The following is an 18,543-nucleotide window of genomic DNA, read 5'->3' as shown; positions in this document are numbered from 1 at the left end:
GCTGCCTGGGTTCAAATCCTGCCTCTGTCACTTACCTGCTGTGGGACCTTGGGCAATGTGCATAACCTCTCTGTGCTTCAGATTCCTAACGTGTAAATGGGAATGATAAAGAGCTCCTACCCTGGAGGACTCGTGGCAAGATTCAGTTAGTGGGCATAAGTGAAGCACCTGGAACGGTGCCTTGGCCGCAGCATTGCGTCCTCCTGACCACTGCCTGTCCAGTGACCGGGCCTCCCCTTGTGTCCCCTCTGAGGAGCAGTATGAGGAGCGGTTTCTGCAGGAAGAGACCGTGTCCCAGCAGATCAACTCCATCGAGCTCCTGCACACGCGGCCCCTGGCTCCGCCCGAGGTGGTGAGGCCCCAGCGGCCCCTGCAGAGGCAGGTCCACCTGCGGGGCCGGCCGGCCTCCAAGCCCACCGTCATCCGGGGCATCACCTACTACAAGGCCAAGGACCCCGAGGAGGAGAATGACATCGAAGAGCAGCGTGAGTTGGGGTCAGCAGGCCCACGGCGGAGGCAGGGCGGAGAGGGAGTCACCATTTGGACCCTTCTACAGTCTGATGACTGCTGTGACCCCGCAGAGCCAGCAGGGTCATGGGGGAATTGCCCACCATGACAAATTATCCAGAGTTCCTGCTGCATTTCCTCACAGTTTGCTGAGCGGCCTCGGGCAAGTCACTTGAGGTCTCTGGGCTTGTGGAAGATCACATAGCAGAGTTGTAAGGGACTTTGGTGCCCTCCAGTTCTGTTTTGAGGACACTGAGGCTTGCGGGGGAGGGGGAATGCGGGTGGGGAGAATGCTATGCTCAGAGCCCAACCTGGTGTCCCTGCCTCCAGGTGACTTGGGTTTCTCCCCCTTCCCGGGTTATGCTTACCTAGCTCTTGGCATAATCAGTTTGCCCACTTTTAACCTTGTTTGTTGTCTTTTTAAATTACTGATTTGTGGGATTTTTTAAATTCTGGAACAAGTCGTTTGTCAGTGTTACGTACTACACACATTTCTGCCCTGCCCGTGGCTTTTGGAGTTTCAGTTCCTTTGTGGTGGTTTTGACAAACAGATGAAACACAATTTAGTCTTTATTTCATTTGTGGTTAGACCCCTTTGTGTCCTAAGAGAGCCTTACTTCCTCCTATTCCTTCTCTGCTCAAAACCCTGCCCACTCCCCCATTTCACTCAGAATAAGAACCGAAGTCCGAACACGGCACCCAGACCCCAGGTGACCTGGCTCCCGTGCCCTCCCTGCCATCACTGGTTACTCTCCCCGCACACCCTCTGCCTCTCGTGCACACTGGACCCTCCGCAGACACGTGCTGGCCTCAGGGCCTTTGCGCTACTGCCCTTCACCCTGGAATACTCTTCCCTGGATGGCTGCTTGGCCAGCTCCCTCACCTCCTCCGGCCTCTCTCATCTCCATCCTGACCACTTGATCCATCACTGCAAGTCTCGCCTGCTGCCTGCTCTCCGGACATGCCTCATCCTACTCGACCTTTTTGTTCCCAGCACCATCAAGCGTGCTGTCTACTTATCATTTAGTGTCTGTACCACTAGACAGAAGCTCCACAAGGGCAAGATGTTTGTTTTGCCCACGATTGTTGAGTGTGTGCCATAAACATGTGCTGGATGAGGGAACGGGGTGACCGGCTTTTTCCGGGCTCCGTGGCCACGGGTATGCGTCCTCCCGGTGTCCCCGAGCCTGAGAGGCAGTCTATTCAGAGACCCTCCAGGAGACACAGTGCCCTCCTGTCTCTGCAGCTTCTCACTCTCCTCTTCTGAAATCCCAGCCGAGCCCCATCTCTGAACCAGGGCATCGTGTTGAGGAAAGATCCCTTTTAATTTTTTTCTAAAGATTTTGTTTATTTATTTGAGAGAGAGAGAGAAATAGCGAGAGAGAGCCTGAGCGGGGAGGAGAGGGAGAAGCAGGGAACCTGATGTGGGGCTCGATCCCAGGACCCCAGAATCATGACCTGAACTGAAGGCAGACACTTAACCACCTGAGCTACCCAGGCGCCCCAGGAGCCCTCTTCCTAATCTGCCACATACCGCATGCTTTTGCTCCTCTGACAGTGTTCCTCTCCCTGAGTCACAGATGACCTTGTTTGTTTCCCAGAAGACGAGTTTTTCAGTGGTGAAAATGGAGTGGATTTGCTGATTGAAGATCAGCTTCTGAGACACAACGACCTGCTGACCAGTGCCACTCAGAGGCCAGTGGTCACCCGTCAGGGCACCACCAGGATGAGTGACACACAGACCTCAGCCCTGGCCGCGCCCTCCGATCCCAGCACCCCAGACCCCACCCTGTCTGCCTCAGTGGAAAAGTTCTCAGCACCACTCCAGACCTCCTCAGTGTTTCCAGGTCCCACAGTGGAGGCAAGCCTGGAACCTTCCACTCAGGTACCAGCCACCACCGTGGCCCACACAGCCACCCAGCAGCCTCCAACCTCGGCTTCCCTGCCAGGGGCCTCTGGGGACACGTTTACCGAGGCTCCATCCACAGCCCTGGTGCCTCCCACCACAGTCCGGACAGACTCACTGGGGAGAGATGCTACCACCGGGCAGGGCACAGCCCCTGCCAGCCCCACCCTGAGCCCAGAAGAGGAGGATGACATCCGGAATGTCATAGGTGAGTTCCTTCTGCCTGGCCTCCGTGTCCTGCTCAGCTCTGGTAAAAGGCTCAGCCTGGGGTTAGGTTGAAAGGAGAGAGAGGAGCCAGATGGTCAGACTTCTCTGGAAGGAAAAGCAAGTGGAATTATGCCTTCGGCCAGTGATCAGTGTTAATAACATCTAGGGGTGGTGTTGTGTTGTCGTTGTTGTTTTGAGAGAGAGAGAGAGAGAGCATATATGCACACATATGAGCCTGGGGGGAGGGACAAAGGGAGAGAGAGAGAATCTCAAGCAGACTCCCCGCTGAGCATGGAGCCTGACACAGGGTTCAATCTCAGGACCCTGAGATCATGACCTGAGCCAAAATCAAGAGTCAGATACTTCACTGATTTAGCCACCCAGGTGCCCCAACATCGAGGTTTTATATTTGAAACATGCCAGTGACGCTAGTGGGAAGCTCCTTTCTAAAGTATATAGAAGTCAGTGGAGACACAGACCTACCTGCACTGGTCAGTTTTGTAAACATTTGTTGAGTGCTTTCTGTGTGCTAGGCTTTGCGATGGGGTTGGGTATCTGGCAATGACTAAGTTAAGTTTTCTGCAGTAGGGTTACCAGGCTATGATATAACGAGGGACTCTTATTCATGGGGTCAGGGAGAGGGGAGGTCCCAGAAACAAGGGAATTACTAGTACAGTGGGCCCCAGGGCCCCATCCCATGAGTGGCGGCCTTGGAGAGAATGGGAACCACTGAGGCATCGTGTGATAAATGCTATAGCAGGGGAGAAACAGAGAAACAGAAGAAGGGAGCACCAGCGTGGCCTGGGTGCTAAGAAGGCTGGGGAAGCTTTTCTAAGGCAGTGTTGTTTGAGCTGGGTTTTGAAGGATGAACAGGAGTTTTCTAAACAGAGAAGGGAAGCCTTCTGACTTGGTTCTAAAGGAGCGAATCATGTTCCAGAAGCATGGAGCGTACAGGCCTGTTCTGGGCGCTCCAGAGCCACACAGTGACTCTGGGAACCGTGAATGGAACACACGTTGGGGAAGAACAGCTAGAGAGGGAAATGGGAGCTGGCTACAGGTGTCTCTCCCAAAGAGAACTCAGCCAAACATCCATGGAGTCATCACCGATACCGATTGAAAAATTGAAAAATAACACTATTGGATAATAGTTTCATCAGAGTGCTTGTTGAAAAATGTACATGCTTTGACAGGCGACATGATTTGCCTTATACCTTTTCCTTCGTCCATCTTCTGCTCCCTCGGCCGCTTTGTCCCCATTCCCTCCTCAGAACAAGGTGCTGGCTACTGTCAGACAAGGTGGTGGAAGGAGCACCTGCTGTGAGCAGACACCTGGGCTACAGCCTGGTCTCAGCCGCTGATAGCTGTGTGACCTTGGCCGAGTTCCTGCCCTTCTATGGGTCTCCAATGAAGTTAGATATTCGCTAAAGACTGTTTCCTCCACAAAATCCTATGGTTTCTTGCAGTAAGTTTATCAGGCCATGATACAGCAAGGGATTCTTATTGGGAGAAAATCCCAGAATAATGGCAGAGTGGGAGTGGGGAAATAACCAGTAAAAATAGACCCCAGAGCAAAATCTCCTGAACCTCCAGAAGGAGGCCGTGCTTGGCCACAGAGGTTGGGGTGGAAGCAGGAGACGATGGTTTTTTCATTTTCTTTCTCTTCCATGGTGGAAGCAAGCTAACCATGGCATAGAAGGCGGTTCCTCTGCATGGACAGTGAATTCTGAAGCTGTAGGTCATGCTCGATTTCCGCAGAATGCCCTGGGGCCTGAGCCCAAGGTTCCCATTTCCTCACTGGCTCCGGGCAGCCTTGACCATGCTCATGGGACCACAGGCCCTGAGCCCCATACCATAGCCCACCCCCGCCCCGCCTCGGGAGTGAGCTCCCCGGTGACCCCTTACTCCAACGCTTCACCTGTGAGTGGGAGGGACAGTTCCCCCAGAAATGTAGCCGTACCCCTCCACGGGGGGCTCCAATACGGACAGGGAAGACAGGCCTGCACACCTGTGTGCCCTCAGTGATGATGACGGTCAGCCTTGGGGCCTCCTCCCCAGGTGACTTCCGAGCCAGCAGTGGAGTTCTCTGCTGTGCCTTCCCTGGGGGGCCGCCAGCAGCGTAACTGCCAACAGGCACCTTTCTGGGGCTCTTAGGACCACTCCTCCTCCAGGAGCCTGCCTGAGATGCTGATCCTGGACAGAGACGCATCACGTCCTGATGGCCATTTACCTGGTGGGAGCCGGAGGGGGGAAGACGTTGCCTCTCGCTGCTCAGTATTTGTTTAACCACAACGACAGCAGCACATGGAGAGTGTAAGGCTCTGCTTACAGACTGGCCTGTAGGGTTTTGCCTCTGGAGTCCACCACCAAGAAAACACAGTATGGGAATGTGGATGCGGGGTTCTCTTCAAACACACAGGGGTGAAAAGACAGGGTGGCTCAGAGAGGGGACCGGGCCGTGTGGACTCTTGACTGGCTTGTTTTGGGGAATCATTTTTTAAAAAAGATTTATTTATTTACTTATTGTTGCAAGGTGTGGGGGCATGAGAGCACGCAAGCGAAAGAGCAGGGGGTAGGGGCAAAGGGAGAAGCAGCCTCCCCGCTGAGCAAGGAGACCGAAGCAAGGGCTCGATCCCAGGACCCTGGGATCATGACCTGAGCAGAAAGCAGGTGCTTAACTGAGCCACAGAGGTGCTCCAGGAATTTTTTTTTTTTTTTTAAGATTTCTTTATTTGAGAGCAAGCATGTGAGCAGGAGGGGCAGAGAGAGAGGGAGAGAGAATCTCAAGCAGACGCCCCCCCCACCCCCCCATCCCACCCCCACCCTGCTGAGCATGGAGCCCAACTCGGGGCTTGATCTCACGGCCCTGAGATCCTGGTCTGAGCTGAAACCAAGAGTCAGACACTCCATGGACTGCGCCCCCCAGGCGCCCCTTGGGGAATCATTTTTAGTTGCTTGTTGCTGTCACGTGCCTCCCTGGGGCTGCTGTGAGTGTGGATGGGATTTTCTTTCTGGATCCTTCTCTACAGACCCCTAATTATCTGGGCCTGGCAAGTAAGACCAGATTGCGCTGTGTGTCCTTGTTGCAGGTAAATAAAAAGCATTTGGCTGAAACCGACACAGGCCGTGGGTTTGCTGCCCGTGAAGGTTGTTTGCTGTTCAACGAGTCTGGTAGTTTTGATTTTGAGCTATTTGAGATGTGGTCTGAAATGGGGCTGCTTTTAAGAGGAATATCCTATCCCACGCTCTCCAAATCTGATTTTGCGATGTCCTAAAATGCCTAACCATGATCCTCAGGGGAATTGTAAACCTTTCAGAAAAACTCCCAAAACAAGTAAATTAGAATTAACTTTTGGTTATGGAAACAAGCATTTGGCTGAAGGGTAGTCACGGTAGGACCAGGAAAGGAAAAATTCTGTCAGTGAAGGCAGCTGGCTTTCCATGTGAGGGGTCAGCCGCCATCCCGGGGCCTGGGGGGGCTGCTTAGTTCCTGCAGACGAAGGAAAGACTGTGCCACGTGGGCCAGGCTCCGCAGAACCCCAGACTTTAACGGCTGGGGCTCCTGATGCGAGTTTTTCCATGGGGCTGGTTTGGGGTGGGGAGGAAGAGGGGAGGAGCAGACAAGAGGACTGTCAGAATGACGACAGTACCAGCGAGAGCCTCTCTCCTGTTGAATCCAGGAAACCTGATCTGGGAAAACCCGGCTCCGGCTCTGGGACTAGCCTGAGACCTTAACAGTCCCTGAGGTTCGCTGGCCCTCCAGCTGTGGGCGGGGGGAAGGGAGGGGAGGGGTGGCCAGGCCTGCCTGCCACGCGTCATGGGGGCTGGCCTGGGCTGCCTGAGAAAGGTGGTGCTGGCCAGGCAGGAGCCGTGGGGGCCAGGCCTCTGCAGCGGCCAGACGCAGACAAGACCCGTCCCCACCCCCGGCTCCATAGGCACTCTGCTCCGGTTGCTCAGTCCCCAGTCCACTAATCAGCCCCCTGCAGCCACAGAGAACTTCAGGCGTATATAGGGGCTCTGGCCCTGGAAACAAGAGCAGGAAGTGGAGACCTTGCTTGTAAGTGGGTGAGGAATAGTCTTCCCCTCTGCCAGGAAAAGGTTCCTTCAGCACCACTCTCTGTGCCCCGAAAGGGAGTGAGAGGGGCTCACTTCCCAAGAGGACTACTTGCGGAGGATGACAGGTGGCTAGCGTGGCAGACAGGATGTTCTTGGTCCAGCTGGGGCCGACATGGGTTCTGATGGTGGAGAGGGCGCCCGTGCAGGCAGAGCACCGTGGGGGGAGTCAAAGGAGCCCCGTGCAGGGGCACATACTGAGGGGCAGGGACAGGGTTCTGGGATCAGGAGCCAGGGGCCTGATGATGAAGGGGAGCGCGGCAGCGGCAGCTGCTCTCCGTGAGCGCTGCAGTCAGGTCTCAGGCAGGCCGGTGCGGGTGCCCAGGGTGTTGGCGCCTCAAAGACAGGCGGGGCAGCGACCTCCTTGCTGTGTGTCAGACATGAGAACGTCCTTCCAGCTATGGGGACAGGATGCATCGGGTGCTTTCGGTCCGAAGGACTCTCTTCTGGAAAGAGATGCCAACCTGGCTGCTTTGAAGGGTGAAGAGCTAGCCAGGCCGCACAGGGAGGTGGTGCCACAGTGAGGAGAGGCCGGGCTGTGGGAGCAGCGCGCTCGGGGCTGCTGGGGGCCCAGGGAGCACGTGGGGGCCATGCCATTAAAGGTCGGGAGTAGAAAGCTTTTCCCTTTCTTCTGTGGTCTCTCTGTCTGTCTCTCTCTCTCATCATGCCGTTTTTTTCTTTGGTATTCCATGCCATTCTATGTGAAGAAATATTAGAAACTCAAAGTATTAGCGTGAGTTTTATCTTTATATCTGAATGTCAGTTTTAAATGCAAATATAAGGTCATTTGACTCCAATGTGGAAGTCACCAAAATGACACAATGCCTGTGTCATAGCTCCTTCATACATATGTATTTTGTTCTTAGCGGAACAGTGGAAATGCCACACGAAGCCAACTCAGCTGTTTTGTTTTACTTCTTGATATGTGCACATGTTAGCAGCACTCCCTCCCTCCAGCTCACTGAGTCAGGAAAGACTGAAAAGAAAAAGACTGTGAGTCACTCAGTCTTTCTGTCTTCTGTGTCATTTTTAGCTTAAGTTGTTGGCTAATACAAGGAGGTAACATAAGTAAGAAATAATACAGGGCTATTTGCTCGGTTTTTCGTGTTTCTTAAAGCACCACCTTCTTCTACGTTCAAAGCCAGCTCTGCCCGATGGAAGGTGTGGCCTCTGGGACTGTCGGTGGGGGGGGGGCCCTTAGTTGTGGGAGCAACGCGCTCATCCGAGTCTGGCTGAATTCCCACGCACAGTGGGTCGGCCTGGAACTCTGTGCTCATCAGGTATAGCAAATGCCGCGTGCAAACGGGTGACACGAAGGCAGATAGACATCTCCCAGGCACACACGCACACATGCTCCACTGTCCTGTTAGCTTTCGCTTCTAGAACACAAGGTCCCAGGTAAAATGATGAAGAATGTCAAGATGGGGACAGCAGGGCATTACACCCAGGGCGCCCCCTTCCGAGCGAGGGCCCTGTGTGACAGCACAGATGACATGGCAGGCGGGCATGCTGGAAAGACCAACAGTGAGGGACGGACCAGGGAGGTGAGGCTGGCAGTCCGAGGGCTGCATTCATCCCAGCCTGGCAGGCCCCCCCCCCCAGCCTCTGTTGCTGCCCAGTGTCCCACACTCCACGGTCCACCTGTTTCAGTCCCTGCCTGGCCCCCTGGCCATCTGAGTTTGAGAACTCTGAATGAGGGGATGGCAAGAGCAAGAGTGGACAGAATCGGGGCGCCTGGGCTCCCCGCAGTGGCTGGCAATGGCACATGAAGGGTTTACACAGAATGCAGCTCATACTGCAGAGCGGGTTAGGCCGAAGGGGGCAGAGATGAACCAGAGGGGCCAGCAGGTAACTGGAATGACCCTGGAAGGAGGCAGCGAGGTCCGAACTGAGCCACAGCGGTGGAGGGGAAGGGCAGGGAGAGAGACAGGGAAGAGACAGCGACCTGTGGGTGTGGGGGCAGGAGGAGACAGCAGAGGGGCCCCTGGTTCCTGGGGTGGTTCCTGGCCTGTGCGCTGGGCCTGTCTGTAGGACGGAATGTCCAGGGCAGCAGGCTATCCACCAAAGCATGCGGATCCCGTTTTTCATCCAGTAAGTTTGAGGAACCAGGAGGACCTACAGGAGAAACATACGTAGGGGGCGGCTGGAGGTGCTCAGGAAGGGCAGAGTCTGCCCAGGGGACGCAGGAGGAGCAAATGCAGCCCTGAGGATGGAGGGGAAAGGCGGGGAGGGGGAAGGCAGCCCAGGAGCTGGGGCAGCAGGAGCAGGGAGGTGGGGTCAGGAGAGAGCAAAGCAAAAGCTGGCAGGGAGGGGACTGGCCCCTGCGGTGGGCATCGGGGTGCTGGGGGTGACGGGATGATGCCCTGATGTCCCTGTGCCCAGGCCCACCCCACGAGCACCACAGCTGAGGGCCCAGGATGGCAGGGGAGCCTCTCGAGCAGATCTCCTTTTTAAGATGGCGAGGTGTGAGCAGGTTTATATGCTGAGGGGAAGAGCGCCGCCTTTTCAGACCCTGGGACCCTGTGTGATAGAGCCCCTGGCTCCCAGGACTAGCGGTGCTGAAAGGGGACGATGCCTAGAGAGTGCTTCATACTCGGTCACTGTCACTGAGTGTGGGGGACACTTCTATAGTGCTGTCTTCTCTGTGGCTCCTGTGAACTGCCCCCCACCTTCTCTCTTTGCCCTCAAAGAGAGTTACCACACGGTATCTTCTCTCCAAGGCTGGCAGTCTGCTGCCAAGGGCAGGCACGTCTGAACGGCCCCGATTCTCAGACCACGGTGACGGGTCCGGGCCTCATGGTTTACTGACCTTGAACGTGTTTTCAAGGGCTCTGAAGCCACATATCTGCCCGCCGTTCCTGCCCACGTGTGGGCCAGCGTCGCTCTGTCTGAGGGCCTGTAGAGATGTGCCTCAAGGCCTTGGGTGCCCGCCAGCTGGGACTCCCCTCCAACTCGAGAAATAAGGACGCCTGACTCCAGCTGACTCCATCTGTCCCAGTGTCCTAGGCCTCCTGGAACAAATTACCACAAACTTAGTGGCTTGAACAACAGAAATGGATTCTCTGATGGGTCTGGAGGCGAGAAGTCGGAAATGAATCTTGGAGGGACTAAAATCAAGGTATCAGAGGGCCGATTCCTCCCCGAGGCTCCAAAGGAGAATCCTCATCTTGCCTTTCCTGCCTTTGGGTGGCTGCTAGCATTCCTTGGCTCGCGGCCTCATCCCTCTTCCTCTTGTCAAATCTCCCTCTGCCTCCCTGGTACCGAGATACTTGCTAGTGCACTGAGGACTCACCTGGATAATACGGGATATCCCCCCATCTCCAGATATCGGACTCAAATCACATCAGCACCTTCCCTTTGGCCGTCTCAGGTCACAGTCACAGGTTCCGGGGGTTAGGACCTGGATATCTGTGGGGTCATGACTCGGTCTGCCGTGGCATCCTCAGGATTCTCCGAGCACTTTCGTGAAGTGGGTGGGGCATACAGTATATGCTGGTTTTCCCACAGAAGAAACTAAAGCTCTGACACTTTGGAGGCTAAACAGACTTAGGAGTCGGTAGCAGGGCCAAGACCAAGGCCAGGCCTCTGACTCCAAACCTGGGATAGATTCTGTAGCCCCCCAACCAGTCCTCTGCTGCAGCAGAGCTTCAGGACTGAGACAGGACCGTGTAGGGACTCAGGGGGCTGCCCAGGGCACCCCAGTACTTCAAAACTCAGAGGAGTCCTGGCTTCCCAGAGCTCATCTGCAGTTTCTGAGTCTGGTCCAAGAGGTGACATAGCCATGGCAGCCCCCTGACGGGAACCCCTTGCCTCCCATCTGTGGGGCTCTGGGGCATGGGTTAGGGGCCGCCCTGCCTCTGAGACAGGGAGTCCGTGTCCTCGCTGGGCCTTGCCAGGGGACAGGGGCACATGGAAATGCTCCTCCAGGGGACGGCACACTAGGGCTTACCTCAGTGTAGAGGAAGCATGGCCCCCGCTCAGTGCCAGGGAGTGAGCTATTTTCCACCAGACCGCTGCTGCCTGGGCTCAGCAAGAACCTTCTCTTTTATTGTCTTGAACAGATGAGCTCAGTTGTAGGGGAATGAGGCTTTGGCTGGTCGGTTCTGTTGTTTGTCTTGCGGAGACTGAATCCCTCCCCATTCCATCAGATTGGGACCTAATGAGCCCCACACAGAGCTGCCTGAACACTGCCAATTGCACCCTGCTGTGGGGCCTGCCTGGGAAACAGTGTGCATCCCACCTCCAGCTGCCTGCTGCCCCAGGCCCGGAGCCAAGGGCACCGCGCCTGCCCTGTCCTGCCAGCTTGAGCTCCTTCCTCAGACCACGAATGGGGGAGCAGGATGGATGGAACGGACTGGAACAGTTGGGAAATGAGGGTGGTCTAGAATTGAGAGAGCCCTGAATCCGAGCTGTGTTTTGTCCAGGTGAACATCAGGGGCCAATTATTCTTGTCACTGTCGCCCATCTGTCTGCCAGTCTTGATGGCATGTGGGGGGTGATCTGCTGGTGAAAGCACACTGCTGGGGGCAGTGTCAGGGCAGGGTTCACCTTCCCGCTTCCTCTGTAACCCACCAGTGCAGGCACAGAAAGCGCATGTCCTCAGGGGTCACACACAATTCCAGTATCTGTGAGGGCCGTGCTCAATAAATAACACTACATATTAAGCATTCTAGGCTTTCTACTTGGTCTAGAACTCAGCAGAGTGCTGGTGGCCTTTGAGGGCCCCTCCTGGGCCCTAGGTCACCCCAAAGAGCTCCTGAGGAGTATATGACTGAGCTCCTGTCCCACGAAAGCAGACTTGGCTTAGAAGGGGCTCCTACAGCCAGAGCAAGCTGCTTATATGGCACTTGGTCCCCTATTCCTCCAGTTCCCCAGAGGGGGACCCTGGCATCTTGCCCACAGTAGTGACAGGGGCACAGGCTTGAGGACAGCTCTGTAGGACCCAGCAGGTGCGCCTCAGGGGCTCGAACATCCACGCTCAGTCAAGACTGACCTGGCCCCAAATACCCTGGGCCACACCCCTTGGGGCAGCTCAGCTGCTGGTGGGGCCCTGTGTTCCTGGGTCACGTGTGGCAGAGTCCTCAGCTTTGCTCACGCTTCCCCTGTGGCCATGTATTCCTCCAGAGTCTGTATCCTGAGGACCGAGGACAAGGAGGAAAGCCCCAGCCCAGCTCCCTCCATGCTTGGGTAGAGGCAGTCATGGAGGGAGGAGGGGGAGGCATGAGCGTCATTGAGAGGGAAGAGGACAGTGAGAGGCTCATTCACACACTGTGGGAACAGATGGAATCCAGTCCAAGTAGAACGTTTTTTCAGAGGAAGATGTGGTGTCAGAAAAGAACATTGGAGCTTAGGTCCTTGAGGGATGAGTTTGTAGGATTGAGAAGTCAGAGGACTGCGGTAGCGGGTGGCTTTGTAGGAGTGGAGTATAGGACTGATGGGAGGATGAGCAGATGATGCCGAGGTGTCCAGGCTGCAGTCAGAAGCCCCCCAGGAGTCACAGATGGGGGGGCACAGGTTCCACGGGCTTCGGGTCTACCTTCATTCCAACCCCGCCTCCCTCTCTCTGCCATCAGGAAGATGCAAAGACACCCTGTCCACGATCACGGGTCCAACCACCCAGAACACGTACGGGCGGAACGAGGGGGCCTGGATGAAGGACCCCCTGGCCAAGGATGAGCGGATCTACGTCACCAACTATTACTATGGCAACACCCTGGTAGAGTTCCGAAACCTGGAGAACTTCAAACAAGGTATGTGCCCTGCGCCCACTAGGGGGTTCCTCCCGTCCTCACGCCCCCCTGCTCCCATCACTGTCAGATCGCTTTGGGAGGTGCCCGCGGACCAGAAGGGGTCCCCGTCTTCCGATGGTGAAGGGACCTTCCTGGTCACGGAGGTTCCCCCTTCCGCATGCCCCACATTGTCTGTGCTATGCTCCTGGAGTCCAGGGCCGGGGGTAGGGGAGTAGCAGGGAGATAGCCCTCCTTCCTAGAGCCGGGCCTGAGGGAGGGAACCCCCGGGAGGGGATACTGTTCCTCGGGGTGAGGGAGGAGCGTGCAGAGGCTCACCAGCGTGAAGCCGTTTGCTGCACAGAACTAGAAAGTGGCAGAGCTGAGACACAGGAGACACAGCCCCAGGACTGAGGACCACCCCCCAACCCCCGTTGCTGCCCTGCCCTACCCCCCAGCCCCCTTCCTGAAGCCCTGCCCTCACGCGCAGGTCGCTGGAGCAACTCCTACAAGCTCCCGTACAGCTGGATCGGCACGGGCCACGTGGTGTACAACGGCGCCTTCTACTACAACCGCGCCTTCACCCGCAACATCATCAAGTACGACCTGAAGCAGCGCTTCGTGGCCGCCTGGGCCATGCTCCACGACGTGGCCTACGAGGAGGCCACCCCCTGGCGGTGGCAGGGCCACTCGGACGTGGACTTCGCCGTGGACGAGAACGGCCTGTGGCTCATCTATCCGGCCCTGGACGATGAGGGCTTCAGCCAGGAGGTGATCGTGCTGAGCAAGCTCAACGCCGTGGACCTGAGCACGCAGAAGGAGACCACGTGGCGCACGGGGCTGCGGCGCAACTTCTACGGCAACTGCTTCGTCATCTGCGGGGTGCTGTATGCCGTGGACAGCTACAACCAGCGCAACGCCAACATCTCCTACGCCTTCGACACCCACACCAATACGCAGATCGTGCCCCGGCTGCTGTTCGAGAACGAGTACTCCTATACCACCCAGATAGACTACAACCCCAAGGACCGCCTGCTCTACGCCTGGGACAATGGCCACCAGGTCACCTACCACGTCATCTTCGCCTACTGACAGCTGGCCCCACGTGCAGAAGTGCAGAGGGGCTCCCGGCACCTTGCGTGCGTGCGTGTGTGGATGCGTGTGTGTCGTTTAAAAATATATATATTATTTTGTATAATATTGTAACTGTAAAATGACAGTTTGGGTCTATTTTTTTTTAAGTGGATTGTAGATCAATCCATACACGTATGTGCTGGTCTCATCTTCCACGGTTTATATTTTTGTGCAAATAGACTTCTCCTTTTGACCAGGAACCACCTTCCTTCAAACCCTCAACCCCTCCAGCTCCCAGATCTTACCTGTCGAAAAGGGTTCTCCATCCGTGTCTTGCAGGCACCAGGAGCAGGAGTGAAGGAGGCAAGAAAGAAGTGTTAAGGGGCGGGAAAATTTTTATGTATTGGAGAAGTTTTAAAAACCCAGAAAAATGCTTTTTTTTTTAAATAAAGAAAAAATGTAAAACCATCCCCAAATGTGTTTTTGTTCAGCACGGTTGTGTGGGGCAGGGTCGCTCCTGCCCCAGGAGTCTCAGTGGGCGCTGATCCCCGTTTGCTGCTGAGGGGGCTGCCTGGGGGGTCCCTGCACCCCGCCGACCCCACGTGTGCTTCCATTTCAAGGCACCGAGCACTCCTCTTCCACCCGCACACCAGCTTCCTTGCTCTGTTCTGCTTTTTTCTGGTCATTTTCCTAAGGTGGGAAGCTGTTCATTCCTTAGTCATCGCAAGGACGGGTGGTAGGCACCGCAGGAAGCAGGAGGCTCGGGGCGCCTGGGGGGCACAGTCGATGAAGCGTCTGTCTTCCACTCAGCTCCTGATCCCAGAGTTCTGGGATCGAGTCCCACATCAGGTTCCCTGCTCAGGAGGGAGTCTGCTTCTCCCTCTCCCTCTGCCCCTCCTCCCTATTCACGCTCTTGCTCTCTTGCTCTCTCTCAAATAAAATCTTTCAAAACAAAACAGGAGGCTGAGTGAGGGTGACCCTGTCCTGGCACTGCTGAAGAAGGTCACGGTCAGTCTGTCTGTCTCTCCCTCCTCCTACTTGTCATGAACATTGGCCAGGCTTCCCTGCCCACCTTCCCCTCTCTGGCTCTGAAACCAGCACCTGAGGGAGGTGGGGGGGGGAGGCCTGCACCCCTCCCTAAGCACGGCTGAGCCCACTGGCCTGCCCTTTTCTCCACAGGACACGGAACAGGAGACAGAAAATTGAGAAAAGCCGCAACAAGTGACTGGTGAGTTTGTGGGAGGAGGGCCGGCCCCCAGGATGAAGTGGGAAGGCGAGGGCTTCATGTCACTGCGCTGTGCCCCCCCCCCCCCCCCGTTTAGGGAGCAGCTGCCCGGGGTCCTTCCGCACAGACCTCAGGCCCTCCTCCGCACACACGCACACACGTGCACGCACACGGACATGCGCTCCTGCGTCCTTCCTGGTGCTGGTTACAACCTCCCTACGGGGGGGGGGGGCTTCCAGAACCCCCACTCAGCTCTCCCCTCCGCTTACATCGTCTCAGATAACGAATATCCAAACGCCCTCACTCCGTCCTGGGGCTGTTTGGGTCCAATTTTCCCCAGTAAGTGCAAGTGCCCATCAGGTTTTGGGCAGAGGGAGGGTTGGAGGGAGACAGGTGGTGTGTCCAGGGTTCAGAAAGATGGCGGACGATGCCCGTGTCCAGAGGCGGGAACGAGTGTTCTTGTCAGGCCCCGGGTTGGAAACCACAGCCGAGACTCAAGCCCCCCGTAGGGCTGCCCTGAGGGAACGGCGCGAGCCCCCGGGGAGTCGCTGGTGGGAACTTAGGTCCGGAAATGTTCACGGGTCTCCCTCCGTGTGTGGAAAGTGATATATTTACAGCTGCCAGACTCCCGACGCGGACTTGTCCCACCACCGCTCCTGGCGACCTGGCCGCTGGGGGTCCGGACGCCAGGGCCAGCTGTCTGCCCCCTACCGCCTGTGCCTGGCCCCGGCGGCAGCTGGTAGCTGCTGTCCTGGCGACGCCAGGGCCTCCGCAGCTGCTTCCTCCTCAGACCTCTGCGCTAACCCAGAAGCCGGGCGCCCAGAAAGGCCTCGGACTTCAGGCTTCCGGGACAGGGCGGCCGTCGGGGACGGGCGGGCACAAGCGATCGGGCTCCGCCGGAAGTGGGTGAGGCTCGGTCAGGGCCCAGCTGGGCTGCGAGGTGACCAGTTCTGAGACGCCCAGCCTGCGAAGATAACGGCACACGGCCGTCCTCCCTGGGAAGCCTCAAGGTGGGAGCGGTGCCGAAGCCGAGGGAGCAGCCGCCCTGACCGACCGGGTCGGGATCTGGGGGCCCCGATGCAGGCAGTCAGGGGTGGGAAGGGCAGCTCCGCAGCCCCTCGGGGACTCCGGGATCCGGCTCCCACCTGGAAACGCCCCGGGCGCCTCGGAAAGGTGCGCTCACGAGCCCTGCCGCCAGCGAGGGCTGCCAGCTGCAGCTCGTGTGTGCGAGTGGGCCGCCCGCTCGGGCCACGTGAGGAGCCCACGTGAGGAGCCCACGTGAGGAGCCCACGTGAGGAGCCCACGTGAGGAGCCCACGTGAGGAGCCCACGTGAGGAGCCCACGTGAGGAGCCCACGTGAGGAGCCCACGTGAGGAGCCCACGTGGGGCTCAGCTCCGGCCAGGTGAGGCGCGGCTCCCACGTGCTGGGAGGAGGAAGACGGGGAAGCGGTGGCCGGGCCGCGGGGAGAGCCACCGCACGCCCGAAGCCTGGTAGTCGGTGGTCGGAATTGGCTTCCCCGAGCGCAGGGCAGGCCGCCTCGCTTCAGGGGATTCTGCTGCGGAAACACGGAGGATGCGAGACTGAGCGTCCCACAGAGGTGCGCAGACGGAGCATCGGCCAGGTAAGTTCGGGCCTTGCTGGGTCTTCCCCTTACCTGTAAACAGGAGGGGTCTTCCCGCTCTCAGGCTTGTCTGAGTCTCCCTGAACTCTGCAACGCCTCCCCTGACCTAGGGCGTTGTGGGTGCTCCTCAGGGTTGGGAAGATAGACAGTTGGCCCTTGAACAACGCGGGGCTCAGGGGCGCCTCCCCCCTGTGCAGTTGAGAATCCACGTACAACTTTTTTTCCCCCAAAGACTTTTTATCCATTTGAGAAAGGGAGAAAGCACAAGGGGGGGCGGGGGAGGGGAGGCAGAGGGAGAAGCCGACTCCCCGCTGAGCAGGGAGCCCCAGGCAGGACTCGATCCCAGGACACTGAGATCATGACCTGAAACAAAATGCCTAACTGACTGAGCCACCTAGGCGCCTGGGAATCCAGGTACAACTTTTGGCTCCCCGCCCCCACCCCCAAACTTAGCTATTGATAACCTACTGGTGACCGGAAACCTTACTGATAACATAAACAGTTAATTAACACATATTTGGTATGTTGTATGTGTTATATACTATATTCTTACCATGAAGTACGCTAGAGGAAAGGAAATGTTAAGACAATCGTAAGGAAAATACGTGCACTGCACTATATCTATTGAAAAACAATATGTGAGGTGGACCTGCTCAGTTCAAACCCGCATTTGTTCAAGGGTCAAGTGTACTTTTTTTTTTTCCCCTATGACGGTATTTCCAACCACGTTATTTTCAGAAGTAGAGAAAAAAGGACTAACATCTTTCTTTTTACATTCATTTATTTGTGTATACATTTATTCATTGAACAAATATTCGTGGAGCCTCCCGTGGGGATCCTGAGTGACCAGGGCTAAGTCCTGACTTCATGGGGCTTAGATTCTAGAGCAGGAGAGAGAAAGAAATACATTTATGTGTAACGCGACGGGTGGCAATAATATCAAAGCAGGGAAATGGTTAGAGAAAAATGGGAGAAAGAGAAGGAGTGGCTTTTTGTATAGGCAGCTCGGAGAAAGTCCTGTGATGAGGACACATTTGGGCAGAAGCAGAAGACAGCAAGGGGCTCAGCCCGCAGACCTCCAGAGTCGGACAGCAGAGGACAGGAACAGAAGTGACCCTGCCCACCTAGGTTGGTCCAGGTCCCCCGGGCACTCCGGGAGGCTGGCTGAAGCACCTGCGACCAACCCAGCAGCATGGGCGGGGCACTCTCTTCTGCCCCCCCCCCTTATGCCAGTGCGCATCTGAGCACAAGTGGGTGATGGTGCATGTGCCTTCTTCCCACCCGCTACCACCCAGGGAAGTGGGACGTCTGCTGGAGGAAACTGTCTCCTCCAGGTCCTGGAATGAGTCCTGGCTCCCCCACTTGGCATTCATGTGACCTTGGATCAGCCTCTCAGCAGCTGCCAATCATCTGTAGAAAGGAACACACTCTGGGGCGCCTGGGTGGCTCAGTTGGCTAATCATCCGACTCTGTTTCAGCTCAGGTCGTGATTTCAGGGTTGCGAGATCAGCCCCGTGGCAGGCTCTGCGCTCAGTGCGGAGTCTGCTTGAGATTCTCTCCATCTTCCTTCCCCCACTATGTAATTTTTGCTGAAAAGTAGCAGCCAGCCTACATTCCCTCCTTAGGTCTCCCAAATGGGAGTCAGTCATTCAACTACTGTAACCCCCAAACTACAGGGAGCATGGGTAAGTGTCCCAACAGGTCCGTTTAAAGCTCTCCCGTTTAGACTTGAGCTGACCACCAGGCATGCCCCCACCCCAGGGGAAGAGTAGGGCTCACTCCGAAAAGCTCTCTCCAAAGGAATCCTATTCAAACATCCTCTTTGAAAAAAAAAAAAAAATCCAACTCAATTTTTACTTGCACTTTTAATGTGGGTGAAGAGTTTAAAAGTTTCTACCCAGTTACGGACATCTCCCTGGTGAATACAGCACAAGGTCTGGCCCCTCCTTGGGAGTGTGAGGTCTTGTGTCTCCTGGGGCTGTGGCTGAAAATTTCCACTTCCTGTAACACCCCGAGGTTCCATTCTCCTAGAATGCCTTCCTCACCCTCACCCTCCTCTTCTCCACGCTCAGACTGTCTTCAAGGTCCAGCCCAAGGGCAGTCTTGTCCAGTTCCCCAACTGAGTGCTGTTTTTGGTGAATAAAATGGCTTGGATTGTGACTTTCC

The 18,543-nt window shown here is 56.4% G+C and overlaps 1 protein-coding gene across 4 annotated transcripts in view; it reads left to right on the top strand.

Moving 5' to 3' along the window:
- Nucleotides 1-14,000, top strand: part of OLFML2B (olfactomedin like 2B) — a 36,579-nt gene extending 22,579 nt beyond the window's left edge. Inside the window, exons 5-8 of one of the 4 annotated variants that reach the window (XM_087855919.1) lie at nt 254-485; nt 2,112-2,621; nt 12,304-12,480; nt 12,947-14,000. In XM_087855919.1, coding sequence (XP_087712045.1) covers nt 254-485; nt 2,112-2,621; nt 12,304-12,480; nt 12,947-13,548 — 1,521 coding nt within the window. In that variant the 3' untranslated portion in view covers nt 13,549-14,000. Of the gene's footprint in view, nt 1-253; nt 486-2,108; nt 2,622-12,303; nt 12,481-12,946 lie in introns of all 4 variants that reach the window. The other 3 variants (XM_087855915.1, XM_087855913.1, XM_087855923.1) reach the window with 3 other exon arrangements.
- The last annotated feature ends 4,543 nt before the right edge of the window (nt 14,001-18,543 follow it).

Source organism: Ursus americanus, chromosome 2 (assembly GCF_024610735.1).
Source record: "Ursus americanus isolate L20-20 chromosome 2, mUrsAme1.1.p, whole genome shotgun sequence".
Lineage (NCBI taxonomy): Eukaryota > Metazoa > Chordata > Mammalia > Carnivora > Ursidae > Ursus > Ursus americanus.
The sequence above is the reverse complement of the archived record's forward strand: the minus strand, read 5'-3'. Positions and strand labels throughout refer to the sequence as shown.